The 13,520-nt window shown below is 41.0% G+C and overlaps 1 protein-coding gene and 1 non-coding gene across 2 annotated transcripts in view; one reads left to right on the forward strand and one right to left on the reverse strand.

Moving 5' to 3' along the window:
• The window catches only part of FYTTD1 (forty-two-three domain containing 1), a 47,757-nt gene extending 44,883 nt beyond the window's left edge, over window positions 1–2,874 (reverse strand). Inside the window, exon 1 of the mRNA XM_070406432.1 lies at window positions 2,673–2,874. Coding sequence (XP_070262533.1) covers window positions 2,673–2,778 — 106 coding nt within the window. The 5' untranslated portion in view covers window positions 2,779–2,874. The remainder of the gene's footprint in view (window positions 1–2,672) is intronic.
• On the forward strand, window positions 138–243 carry LOC139004512 (U6 spliceosomal RNA). Its single transcript, XR_011470393.1, has one exon. It is a non-coding gene; the product is annotated as a U6 spliceosomal RNA (small nuclear RNA).
• Window positions 2,875–13,520: the final 10,646 nt, after the last annotated feature.

The raw sequence follows: 13,520 nt of genomic DNA on the forward strand, positions 1-13,520 counted from the left end.
AGTATTATAATACTCATTTTCAAATTAAAGAAACTGAGCCACAATGAGGCCAGCTATTGGTAACCTTAGTAAATATTCTATATGAATATTTATATAATCAAGGTAGAACCACAAATTAAAACAAAACAAAAATTAGGGCGCTCGATTCGGCAGCACATATACTAAAATTGGAACGATACAGAGAAGATTAGCATGGCCCTGCGCAAGGATGACACGCAAATTCGTGAAGCGTTCCATATTTTAAAAAAACACACACAAAAAAAACCCAATTAGAATCTAAAACCCCTGCAGACCTGATAAAATTAAATACTCATGAAGCATAACCATGGTTTAAAATAGATCTCTCGCCGAAACCGGTTTGGCTCAGTGGATAGAGCGTCGGCCTGCAGACTGAAGGGTCCCAGGTTCGATTCCGGTCAAGGGCATGTACCTGGGTTGCGGGCACATCCCCAGTGGGGAGATGTGCAGGAGGCAGCTGATCGGTGTTTCTCTCTCATCGATGTTTCTGACTCTCTATCTCTCTTCCTTCCTCTCTGTAAAAAATCAATAAAATATATTTTAAAAAAAAAAAAAAAAAAAAAAAAATAAAATAAAATAGATCTCTCTCTCTCTCACTAAAATTCTCACTAAAACAAAAAAAAGGCACCTGACACAATGCTCTTGGAGTAGACCTAACAGTGTGTTCTTGGAGGAGAAAAAAAGAGATCAAGTTGTTGTAACTATCTACACAGCGCTTCATTTCTACCTTCAAACATCATTATCCCTGTTTTCTTCACTTGACCATGGTAATTACCAAACAAAACACATATAAAACCCCTAGAAATTTAAAATAATGTCCTGGTTATGAAAATATCTGTTTAACACTTCCTATAAATATCTACAGCTTAGGTCTCTAGAGCAAGAACAAAATCCTTGCTCCAACACTTACTTCTAGGAATTTGGACAAGTTATTTAATTTCTCTACACCCCAGGTTTCGTAAAATGGGAATAACTACATATAATATATATGTATATGTATGTAGAGAGAGTAAATATAGAGCTATCTGTGTACCAGATACTGTCCTAAGCAGTTTATATATGCCTCTTGACTCATTTAATATTTACATCAACCCTCTAAGGCAGATAAGCCTATTATCATCACCTTTTTACAGATGAGGCAACGAGAAGTCATTTGCCCACAATCACATGGCTATTAAGTGGTAAAAAGCAGGATTTCAACTGAGTGTGGTTCTGGATTCCGTGCTCTCTGTCATTAAAAACATCTCACAGGGTGACTGAGGCTAAACCGAGTTTACACATATTAAATGCTTACTCCAGTGTCAGGAAGGCAGTAAGCACGCCATAAACAGTCGTTATTATATATATATATATATTTTTTTTTTTTTTTGCTTGGCCTTAGCTAAAAAGATTTCTCATTTCTTTAGGGTTTACTAAGACAAGACTTGAGGCCGACCATTTCCGATGTTACTTCATTCATACTATCCTGGGTTCTGACTTGTGGCAATCATTGAAACCAAGAGGTTTTTTTTTTTTTTTTTTTTTTTACTACAACAAGCTCTGCAGGTAAACCACAACAAAAGAAAATAAAAAGTCCTGTCCCGGGGAAAGTGACACCTCTGCATCCACTCGTCAGGTGCTTTTCAAAGGCGCCCCAAACGGCAGTCCCCGGAAAGAGCTGGGGAGCTGGCAGAGCGTGAGCTTCACCTAATCCCGTAACTGGAATCCCCACAAAAAAAAAAAAAGGACTTCCATTTAAACTGGCCGAGCCAAACACAGAGACTCGCTCCTCGGCGGGGCTAGGCCTGACTTTTTAATTAAATCGCCGACCCTGCCGCTTTTTGCACGTCCGTCACCAACCCGCGCCACCCTCTTCGACGCGCTAGATCCCACGCTCTACCCGGCTTCGCATCCACCCAGATCTCTCCCTTGGTTTTTGCTTCCTTTATTTTTTTTTTATTTTTTCCTAGTTAGCCAGGCCTGGGTAAGGAGGCTGTGCTTTTTCGTAGGCACCGCCTAATGAAGCGCCCGCGGATGAAGTCCAGCCGAACGAAATTCTCTTTCTGACCGCCGCTCCGGGGTCGGTGGCCGTCAGAGCCGCCCTCTCGGGGCCGCTCCACACCTCCTCGTGCGGCGCCGGCGCGCCCCGGGCCCGGGGAAGGTCCAGCGAGCGAGCCCGTGTCTGGGAAGCACCGATGTGACCCGAACGCGGGCCGGGCCGGGCCGGGCTCGCCAAGCTTTCCTCAGAAACCGGGTCGGCCGAGCCGGACCTTCCCCTCCGCGCCCGGGATAACGCCCACCGCGAGCACGCCGGAGCGAAAACCCGCGGAGCGGTCCGGTCCTCACAAAGAGCCGGGGTCCTCCGCGAGAGGCAGCCCCCGGCAGGGCGAACAGGCCCCGCGCCCCTCGGCCCTCCACACCGCCGGGCCCGCAGCGCCCCCCGCCGCCGCCCCTCAGACAGCCCCGCCGAGGCGGCGGCCGGGCCCCGCAGGTTCGACCCCAGCCCTCGGCCCCGCGGCGCTCCCCGGCCCCCAGGGGCCCTCACTTGGTCCCGCCCACCCGCAAAAAAACTCCATCGGCAACTGTGGCCAACCGCCCCTTCCCCCCACAAACCGCGGTGCTTGTCCCACCCACACCCTCCCCCCACTCCAACTCGGTCCAACTCGGCTCCTCACCCAGAGACATATCAATTTTGTCGAGGTTTTCATTGCTGCGGGGTTTCGGCGGCGGCGGCGGCGGGATCGCCGTGGCTCCCACTAGCCGGGTACCAAACCGGTTCATGGCTGGAGACGCCTCGCGAATTCAGTCAGTCGACAAGGCCAGAGACCGAGGCCTGCCACCTCCCACTTACGCTCACAGACCAGCTGCACCGAGGGAGCGCGCACGCGTGCTAGCGCCGTCCTCGCCTCTCACCCGCGGCTGCGCGCAGGGGGCGGGGCTACAGAGACCAGCGGCCGCCCAGAGTGCCCCAAGCTGGTCCTCGCTCCCAGCGGCCCCTGCCGGACAGGAGAAAACATTGCACCCGCTGCTCTGGGCGCTAGGAAGGGCCGTCGTCTCAGCAGTTTGCCTCTCCGCCCAAATTGGGGAATGCTGGACCCTGAGCACCTCAGAATCACATGCCTTCAATGAGATCATGTTCCTCGGTGTCCTTTGAGTCCCTCCTGCGACAGGAAGGCCCCAAAGCTTTGGCACACATGAACCTTTCACACCCCACTGCAATGCAGCCTCGGAGGCAAGGCAGACCCCCTGTGAACCCAGATTGCAGAATTCCGTCCCAGCTCCCCTTCCCCGCCCCCGGCCAGCTCCACCACCTGCAACAGGAGGAGTCGCCACGTCTGGACGCAAAGCGAAGGCTGCATTGACAAATTTTGCGTCAGTAGCAATAGAAGTAAATGCTAACGTCTCCCCTATCAGTACTGTACCATTTCTCAAACGGTACTCCGAAAACATTGAGTACGGTACTCGCGACTTAATAAGACTTCATCTTCCCTTGGGAGAGGGGTAAGTACCTCTGCTTATTTGGCTGCATTTTTCTCTAAGTCATTTGCGTTGGGAATTCATAGGAGGATTTGTTTTCTTTCTAATTATCCCTACAGGAAAATATTATTTGTTGAATGCATAATATTTTTTTCTATTTACAAAACGTGATATTCCCTCTCTTCTTACCTCCTCCTCCTCCTTCAAATTAACTGCACTTGTGTGGAAGCATTTAGGTTATATCATCCTCATAACAGCTCAAAACTACCGAAAGCATTTGCATCTAAGGAAAAAACCGGGGGCAGGTATTCTGTCCCTGTAGAAATCTCTGCCACCTTCCTCCTTTTCACTTCCTGAAATTTCTTTTTGCATAGAAAAGAACCAGTGACCTAAACCACAGTAGTTAATTTGCCCCCCTCCAAAAATACAACCATAGAAAAAGAGTGTATCAAGTGAGGACACACCAATGAAGTAGTATAGGAAACTTTAAAGGTAGAGGAAGGTTTAGACTCAAAAGGACCTAAGAACATTCTGAATGTCAAGGAGAATAATAGATATGCTCTTAGCACGATGTGCTTGATTTTATTTCTTTTCCAACCGCTAAGAACTAGAAAACTGAGTTATAGAGCTAAAAGTAGGAGGGAGACCTAGGTTTTATTGAGTTGTATTTTTTTCACTCATTTTAGTTATGTAATCACTATGTGAACTTGTAAGAGTGTGTGGGCCTCACACTCATCTTCAAAACAAGGAAGTAGTTGTACTAAATATAGGGTGTCCCCAAAAATGTATACACACACTGAATAATGATGAAGGCAGTGTTTATTAAAATAGACTTCATTTTCAAAATTGAACTATCAGCTGTTAAAGTATGTATACACTTTTTGGGACACCCTGCATATATTATACTTAATTATTAGTAAGATTCCTTACAATTCTAAAATCTAAGCACAAGACATTTTTCTCCACACTATCCTTCTCTCACCAGAAATAACTGATACAGTCTCTGCTTATTTGTGTTTACAGGGAGGAATCTTAGATTAAGTTCTTAATTTTATGGAAGAAAATTAATGCATTTAGAGTTTGGATGAATTTTTGTATTTCATATATTTATAAAATAGATAATAAAACTCCCAAAATGTATATAAATCCTTCCCACCACCAGTATATAAAAGTTTCCTTTTATTCTGGTCTTCTTCCCAAAACTGAGCTCCATCCCAAATCTCCTTATCTCTGAAAAGAACACGCCCCAATATTTCATGAACAAACCTAGCTATTGTGTTTCAGACTTTCAGATTTTTCCAAGGGCCAAGCGTTTCAGAGTCTCAGAGTAATCACCCAGATTCCCTATGGAAAAACAAGAAATAAAAGAGAGACATTCAAGGTCAGTCACGAAGTAGCAACCTGAGACACATACAGCAATAGTAAAGAGGGAGTCAAGCCAAGAAATCAGGACTGGTGCTAGTCCAAGAAGTTCATCAGCCAGCTTCAAGGGTTGGAGTACAAGGTCAACTCTGCCATTTTCTGGAGTATGAGAGGCAACTATTCATTTAATGATCTATTCATTGAGCACCAGGCATTGTAATGGGCCCTGGAGATAAAATGGTGAGCAAGGTGGATGCAGATCCTATCTTCACACAGCTTGCAGAGCAAAAATAATCTCTGAGCACCTACTGTGAATGAGGCATTGTGCTGGACACGAAACATGCATCCTTTGTGTAGAGTACAGCAGTTTGGCAGCTTCACGCAAGTAAAAATAAACAGAAGTCAAGCAGCTGCCCTCTTCAGAGGTTTGAGTTTGTCCACTGCAGATAAGACAATATCTAGGATTGCCAGATAAAATTCAAGACCAGTTAAATTTAAATTTCAGATAAACAATGAACCATTATTTAGTAATATGTTTGTTCCAGATGTCAGATAAACATCTTTTTTTTTTTTTACTATGTTGCATGCAATATTTAGGATAATTTATACTAAATGATTATTCATTGTTTATCTGAAATTCAAATTTGACTGGGAGTGGTATATTTTTATTTGCTAAATCTGGGAACCTTAATGTTATACTTTTTGATTAATATGTTCTGGATTTCTTTTCGCAAGAAATCTACATTATCTTCAAAGGTAAGCACAAGTCTTACATATATAACCCTTAACTATTTTTATTAGTTTGATATGTCTTTTAAACTCCCCTTTTTTCAGCTTTGTTGAGTTATAATTAATGGACAATAAAATACATATTTAAAGTGTGCAGTTTATACAGATGTACAGTGTACATACTTGTGAAAACACTACCATAATCAGCATAATATATATATCCATCATCCCCAAAAGTTTTCTAGTGCTTCTTTGTAATCCTCAGCCCCAATCACTACCTAAGCAACCACTGATATATTTTCTGTCACTATAGATTAATTTGAATTTTCTAGAATTTTCTCTTGTTTGTTTGTTTGTTTTTCCCATTGATTTCTAGAGAAAGTGGAAAAGAGTTAGGAGGGGGAGAGAGAGACAGAAACATGGACATGAGAGAGACACATCAATTGGTTGCGTCCCACACACACCCCCAGCAGGGCCAGGGGAACCTGCAACTAAGGTATGTGCCCTTGAGAGAGAATTAATCCTGCAACCCTTCCGTCCGTGGGCCGACACTTTAACCAAGCAAGGCCAGGCCAGAGCCTCTTTTTTTAAAAATATATTTTTATTAATTTCAGAGAGGAAGGGGGGGATAGAAACATCAACGATGAGAGAGGATCACTGATCATGCCCCCTACTGGGGATCGAGCCAGAAACCCAGGCATTTGCCCTTGACCAGAATCGAACCCAGGACCCTTCAGTCCGCAGGCTGATGCTCCATCCACTGAGTCAAACCAGCCAGGGCCTCTTGATAGATAGATAGATAGATAGATAGATAGATAGATATTTGTTGTTCCACTCATTTATGCAGTCATTGGTTGCTTCTTGTATGTGCCCTGACTGGAGATTGAACCTGCAACCTTGGCATATCAGAATGACACTCTAACCCAGTGGTCGGCAAACTCATTGTCAACAGAGCCAAATATCAACAGTACGATTGAAATTTCTTTTGAGAGCCAAATTTTTTAAACTTAAACTATATAGGTAGGTACATTGTTATTAACTTAATTAGGGTACCCCTAATCTGGCCTTTGCTAAAAACGTCCTCAATCTGATTGAGGTACGTTCGCTGAGGTCAACCCTTCCAACTCTCCCTTCCACACTCGTCTTGTATAATTGTTTCGTCTATCTCCTTTCTCAATCCTCGACACTACATCTTCTTTCACTCCACAACGTTCCCTGTACGTGGTGTCCGCACGTGGTATTTTGTGGAAGAGCCACACTCAAGGGGCCAAAGAGCCGCATGTGGCTCACGAGCCGCGGTTTGCCGACCACTGCTCTAACCAAATGAGTCACCTGGCCAGAGCCTATACTCTTTTTTATCTGGATTATTTCACTCAGCATAATTGTTTCAATCTGTATGCCTTGTATTCTTTTTCTTGCCTTATTGCACTGACTGGGGATTCTAGTACCATGTTTAACAGGAATGATGAAAGTGGACATTATTTAACTGGGTGTCTTATATTTTTATTAGCTAAATTTTTATTTGTCTCATTCTCAATCTCAGAGGGAAAGCATTCAGTCTTTCGCCAATATGTACGATGTTAGATTTTTTGTAGATGCCCTTTAACAGGTTCAAGAGGTTCATTTCTACTCCTGGTTTGCTGACAATTGTAATCATGAGTGAACGTTGAATTTTATCTAATGCTCTTTCTGCATCTATTGAGATGACCAAATGGGTTTTCTTTTTAAATTTATTAATATGGTGAATTACATTGACTGATTTTTTAAATGTTGAATCACTTTGCATTTCTATGATAAAACTACTTAGTCATGGTATGTTATCCTTTTTATATATTGTTGGATTTGATTTGCTAGTATTTTGTCAAGGATATTGTTTCTTTTTTATGAGTGATCTTGGTGTGTAATTTCTTCTTCTTGTAATGTCTTTGTCTGATTTTTGTATCAACTTCTTTGTATTTCAGAAGAGGATTTTTAGTCCTAGCCAGTTTGGCTGAGTGGATAGAGCATTGGCCTGAAGACCTAAGGGTCCGGGTTTGATTCCTGTCAGGGGCATGTACCTCAGTTGCAGGCTCCTCCCTGGCCAGGGCCCTGGGTTTCTCTCAAAAAAAAAAAAAAAAGGAAAAATATCCTTGGGTGAAGATTAAAATAATAATAATAATAATAATAATAATAATAAAGAGGATTTTTAGAATTCATATGTTGTTATAATTTCTATTATATTGATGTAAGGGAGGTGAGTATAATTGCATTATATGTAGGTATAATATGTATTATAGTTAGGTATAACTATTATTATTATACTTAACTCCCTTAAGCTACTTGTATGTACATTACAGTTTTTCTTTTCTGCTCAACTTTTCTCATTCTACCCCTTTTATCACTGTTTTCAGATGCAGTAGTTTTTTCTTTGCCAGTTTGCTAGAATTTTCTGTTCCTCATTTGTGTTGCCCTTTCTTTGTTCTAAGTTTTTCTAGTTGTTCTACTCTTCCTTTTAATCTAAGGATTCTTTCATTCATTTATTCAAACGGAGTTTGATTTCCTAGTGCGAGTAAGACACTGTGCTACAATACTGTGATACAGCAGAGAACGTGACAGGCAGGGTGCAGGCATTGCTGGAGGCATTGCTGGTCTCCAAGTCCATGACTATCATCAGCTTTTCTCTGACTAGGGGAACTGCTCTGGGTAGACAGGGGAACTTGAAGGGGAATTCTTCCTGGACCTAGGGGTTGGACCTCTAGTTCACTCCTTATTAGGCTTTATCTTCTCTGGGCAGGGCAGGAGTCCTGTCTACCAAGGGTTGTAGGGCAATTCACTGAAGGACCAATTGTGGAATATTCTGAAGCTACACAAATTACATAAATCACAATTTCTGCCTATATACCTAAATCTGTTCCTTTTAAAAATATATTCTCAATTTGTGCTAAGTAGATTGGTATCTAGAAAGGTCTGGAGAGCCAGGGTCATGGGGCCATTAGGCATTTATCCTTCTCTCTTTGCCCCTTGACCTCCCTGCTCTGGGATGAAGAGCCCAGGCTGGACTAACTCTCATCTCTCCCTTTCCTGCAGTAGAGGATCCCTTCTCTTGGCCCATTTTTGTCCAGCTAGAGTTGTAGGGGCTGGGTCAGAGACACATCGAACATTCTTCAAGCGTGTTAAGGATTTGATCAGTCCAGAAATAAGATTTTAAAAATTTCACATTGACTTTCTGAATTCTGGAGTTAATATGTATTACCTATGGCTGGCAAGGAACTTTACTATGTAATTGAATAAATGAACCCAGTACTAACTGCATCAAGGGGGTAGAGAAGTTGCTGTAAAGATAAAATAGAAACCAGTCAATTAAAACTTGGCAAAATTCTTCAAAAGCCTTTAAAAATTTTTTTGAAATTGATTTTAGAGAGAAGGAGGGAGGGAGGAAGGGAAAGAGGGAAGGAGGCGGAAGGAGGGAGGGAGAGGGAGAGAGAGAGAGAGAGAGAGAGAGAGAGAGAGAGAGATTTGCTGTTCCACTTATTTATGCATTTATTGGTTAATTATTATATGTGTCCTGACCTGGGATCAAACTCACAACCCAACCTTGGTATATCGGATGACTCGCCAATCAACTGAGCTACCTGGCCAGGGCCTTTAAAAGCTTTTAAAACCAATTCACCCAATATGAATTGCTATAAGCTTTGTTAAAACAAAGAAAAAAAGGAATTTCAGTAAATCATGTAAAGTCAGTGAATTAATCATTTGGCAAAATTGACTAAAGATTTTTTTTTATATATTTTATTGATTTTTTACAGAGAGGAAGGGAGAGAGACAGAGAGTTAGAAACATCGATGAGAGAGAAGCATCGATCAGCTGCCTCTTGCCCATCTCCTACTGGGGATGTGCCCGCAACCAAGGTACATGCCCTTGGCTGGAATCGAACCTGGGACCCTTCAGTCCACAGGCTGATGCTCTGTCCACTGAGCCAAACCAGCCAGGGCTGTTTTATTCCTTACCTGAGGATAGGTTTATTGATGAGAGAGAGAGAGAGAGAGAGAGAGAGAGAGAGAAAGAAAGAGAGAGATGGAGAGAGAGAGAGAGAGAGATCGGTTGCCTCCCATACATGCTCTGACTGGGGTTCAAACCCACAACCTAGATACATGTTCTGACTGGGAATCAAACCCAAAACCATTTGGTGTATGGGATGACACTCCAGCCAACTGAGCCACCTGGCCAGAGCAGATATGTGCCTATTTTTAAAAAGCATTTTCAAGTCTAGAGAGAAGTGGTAACAATAGTGCAATGCTCATTTATCCTTCACTAAGATTCACCAATTATTAGTTTTGCCACATTTGCTTTGTCTACATAGAGATAGCTAGCTATAATTAATACTATTTGTTGTTGGATAATCTGAGAGTAAGTTGCAGACATCATGACTCTATAGAATATATCTCTAAGGATATTCATTTACATAACCATGCTAAAATGATGAAATTTAGGAAATTTAACATGGATGCAATTCTATTTCCTAATGTATATAATTCATATTAAAATTTTGCCAATTATCCTAATAAATAAATTATTATCATTTATAGCAATATTTTTTTTCCAATATAGGATCCAATCCAGGTTCACATGTTGCATTTCTTTGTCCAGCCTCTTTTGTCTCATTTAATCTGAAAAAGTTTGTCTGCCTTTCTGTCTTTTATGGAATTTACATTTTTGAACATTGGAGGCAGTTGCTGCATAGATTGTCCTTCAATTTGGTTTTGTCATATTGCCACCCTGTGATTAGGTTTGTCAAGGATAAGTAATGTGGTGTCCTTGTCAGTATTTAACATCAGGAGGCACATGGTATCTTTTTGTCTTCTTGGTGGTCTTAACTTTAATCACTTGGTTAAGGTGATGTTCACCAGATTTCTCCATTGTAAAGGTACCCCTTTTTCCCATTTATAAGTAATCTGTAGAAACATAGTTTGAGACTGTGTAAATAGCAGATTTCACTAATGGCTTTAGCAACTATTGATAATTCTCGCCTGAATCAATTATTACTATCGTGGCTATAAAATAATGCTTGTCTAACTCGATCATTCCTCTACTTTCATAACTGGCATTCAACTGTAAAAAAAAAGATTACAAAACAAACAAAAAAAACAAACAAAAAAGATTTCCCTCCCCCCATTTCTTTCTTCTTTTTTCTATGTATTTATTTGCACACTTATTATATTCATTAAAATTATTTTTAGCAGCAAAATTCATACTCATTTTGCATTCAAAAATTATCTTCTGAAAAGCAAAGGGGTGAAGAGTGTAAGGGCTGTACATATGGTTGAGAAAAATGTAGCTTTATGTACGTTTCATGAATGAACTAATTTTGATGCTCTAATTGTTTTTGACTTGACCAGTGAGAGACATCCCTTAGCTCTTAAAATTTGAATATTTTCCAAAATGCTGCTAAGAATAATTTTAGTGAATATAATAAAAAATATTCAGGACTATAATTGATATTTGTTGATATATTCAAGAAGACTATTTCTTTTTAAAAAATATATTTTTATTGATTTCAGAGAGGAAGGAAGAGGGAGAGAGACAGAAACGTCAGTGATGAGAGAGAGAACCACTGACTGGCTGCCTCCTGCACACCCCCCACTGGGGACCGAGCCCGAAACCCGGGCATGTGCCTTTGACCAGAATTGAACCCAGGATCCTTCAGTTTGCAGGCTGACTATCTGCTGAGCAAAGCCAGCTAGGGCATGAAGACTACTTCTTCAAACCAAGTTTATGTCAAATAGGTAAATGTAATGAGCTTTTAAAATTTGTTATTTAAATAACTGATTCTCTAGTGAAATTGGCTTTCTGCCCCTGATCTTTCCCCTTCCCCTTCCCTTCCCCCTTCCCCTTCCCCTTCCCCTTCCCCTTCCCCTTCCCCCTCCCCCTCCCCCTCCCCCTCCCTCTTCCCCTTCCCCTTTCCTTTCCTAAAAAAAAAAAAAAGCTCTTTAAGTTGATTTTTAGAGAAAGGAAGGGAGAGGGATAGAGAGATAGAAACATCAATGATAAGAGAGGAACATTATTGGCCGGCTGCCTCCTGCACTGTCCCTACTGAGGATGGAACCTGCAACCCGAGCATGTGCCCAGACCAGCAATCGAACCTGTGTCAATTCCTGGGTCGGCTCTCAACTGCTGAGCCACATTGGCCAGTGGTTCTTTTGGACCTACTACTGTTTACATAAAAATAGCATCCTGGTGATCATGACAACAAAGTTGATCAAGATCAAATAAACTTCAGGCTTTTGACTTTTAAAATATCAATCCATAAAGCATTGCTAAGTAAGGCCATTTCTTTTATTGAATCCTGATGCTAGATATTTTTGCATATTTGACAATTTTTTTCATTTGGACCCCAGATGCACAAAATTGGATTAATCATAATCCTGGGTTCCTGACATACCCATCATTTTCCATGCATGGCCAATTTTCACATGGTTAGTTTGTTATTTTAAATAACACTATAATTATTTATGACTTAATAACTAATTAGTTCTTTTCTTACTGATTTTAGAGAGAGGAAGGAAGAGATAGACGAGAAACATCAATGAGAGAGAGAAATATCATTGGTTGCTTCCCTTATGTGCCCTGACCCGGGATGGAACCTGAAACCTGGGCATATGTCCTGACTGGGAATTGAACCCACCACCTTTCGGTGTACAGAACGATGGTCCAACTAACTGAACCACATAGGGCAGAGCACTAATTAGTTATTTTAAAAAACAGTGCACCTAATCCACCATTCAAAACAAAAGCTAGAACAGACAATAACCCTATTACCTCACAATTCCACATATAGGTATGTACTCAAGAGAAACCCTTGTTTATATACAAGTGGAGACATGTAGAAGAATATTCATAGCAACATTGTTTACAGTAGCAAAAACCTAGAAACAACCCAAATGTCTATCAGTGAAAGACAGTATAAATAAACAGGTGTATTCACACAATGGACTATTAAACAGCAGTTAAAATCAATGAATTATAGTGATACATAACAACGTGAATAAATCTGATCAATGTATTAAGGAAAAAAAGCAGGCCACCCAAAATAAATGCAGCTTAATATCCTTTGTATAAAGTTAAAACACACAAATTTTAAAAGCAATACTTTTTTGGAATATAGATAGATGCAAAGAAACTACATAAAAAGGGAAACAGTGGAATCATAAACAAGGGATTCAGAATATGGCTTTCTGGGGTGAGGGAAAACAGAGGGATGTGTTTGGGGGTGGCGTCGGACACATGGCTAGTGTAAGTTATTGTCATGTTTGTTAACTGAGTGCTTTAAAGAAAATACGTGTAAACCCAGACGTGGACATGTGAGGAAAATCCAGTTTTCCAGAAGTTTTACTACAATTTTAGTTCTGGAATTTCCAGATGAAACTGACTAACTTTCATGTAAACATGTTAAGATCATTTGGGATTATACTGTATGGCAAAAAACGAAGTTCATACATTTATAGAAACACAAGGAATGAAATCCCAATGACCAAAATGATCCTTTTCTTTAAAAGTATAACTTTTTACTAGGAAAATATGAGAAAGTTTGAACAAAGAGTATTTTTTTATATAAATGGAAGTTGGAAATAATAATTTGCATTAAAAGGCTCATTTCACTTTTAACACACAAAATATGACCTCAGGTTTGAAAATTCCTAAAAGTCAAACATTATTTCTAGTAGAGTAGCTACTTTTTCATGTTAACCGAGTGCTTTAAATCCCTCCCTACAGAGCAGTGCTATGTTGCTCTCTCCACTTTCTCTTCTTCTGGCTGACTCATACGCGCCCAGGAAAACTGCTCTGACATCAGTCCTCCGGGAAACCTTCCCCTAAAGCAGCGGTTCTCAACCTTCCTAATGCCACAACCCTTTAATACAGTTCCTCATGTTGTGGTGACCCCCAATATCATTGTTAAAAATTGAACATAATTAAAGTAT

Source organism: Myotis yumanensis, unplaced genomic scaffold, assembly GCF_028538775.1.
Source record: "Myotis yumanensis isolate MYYU_CA2020_CCGP unplaced genomic scaffold, mMyoYum1.0.hap1 SCAF_2, whole genome shotgun sequence".
Lineage (NCBI taxonomy): Eukaryota > Metazoa > Chordata > Mammalia > Chiroptera > Vespertilionidae > Myotis > Myotis yumanensis.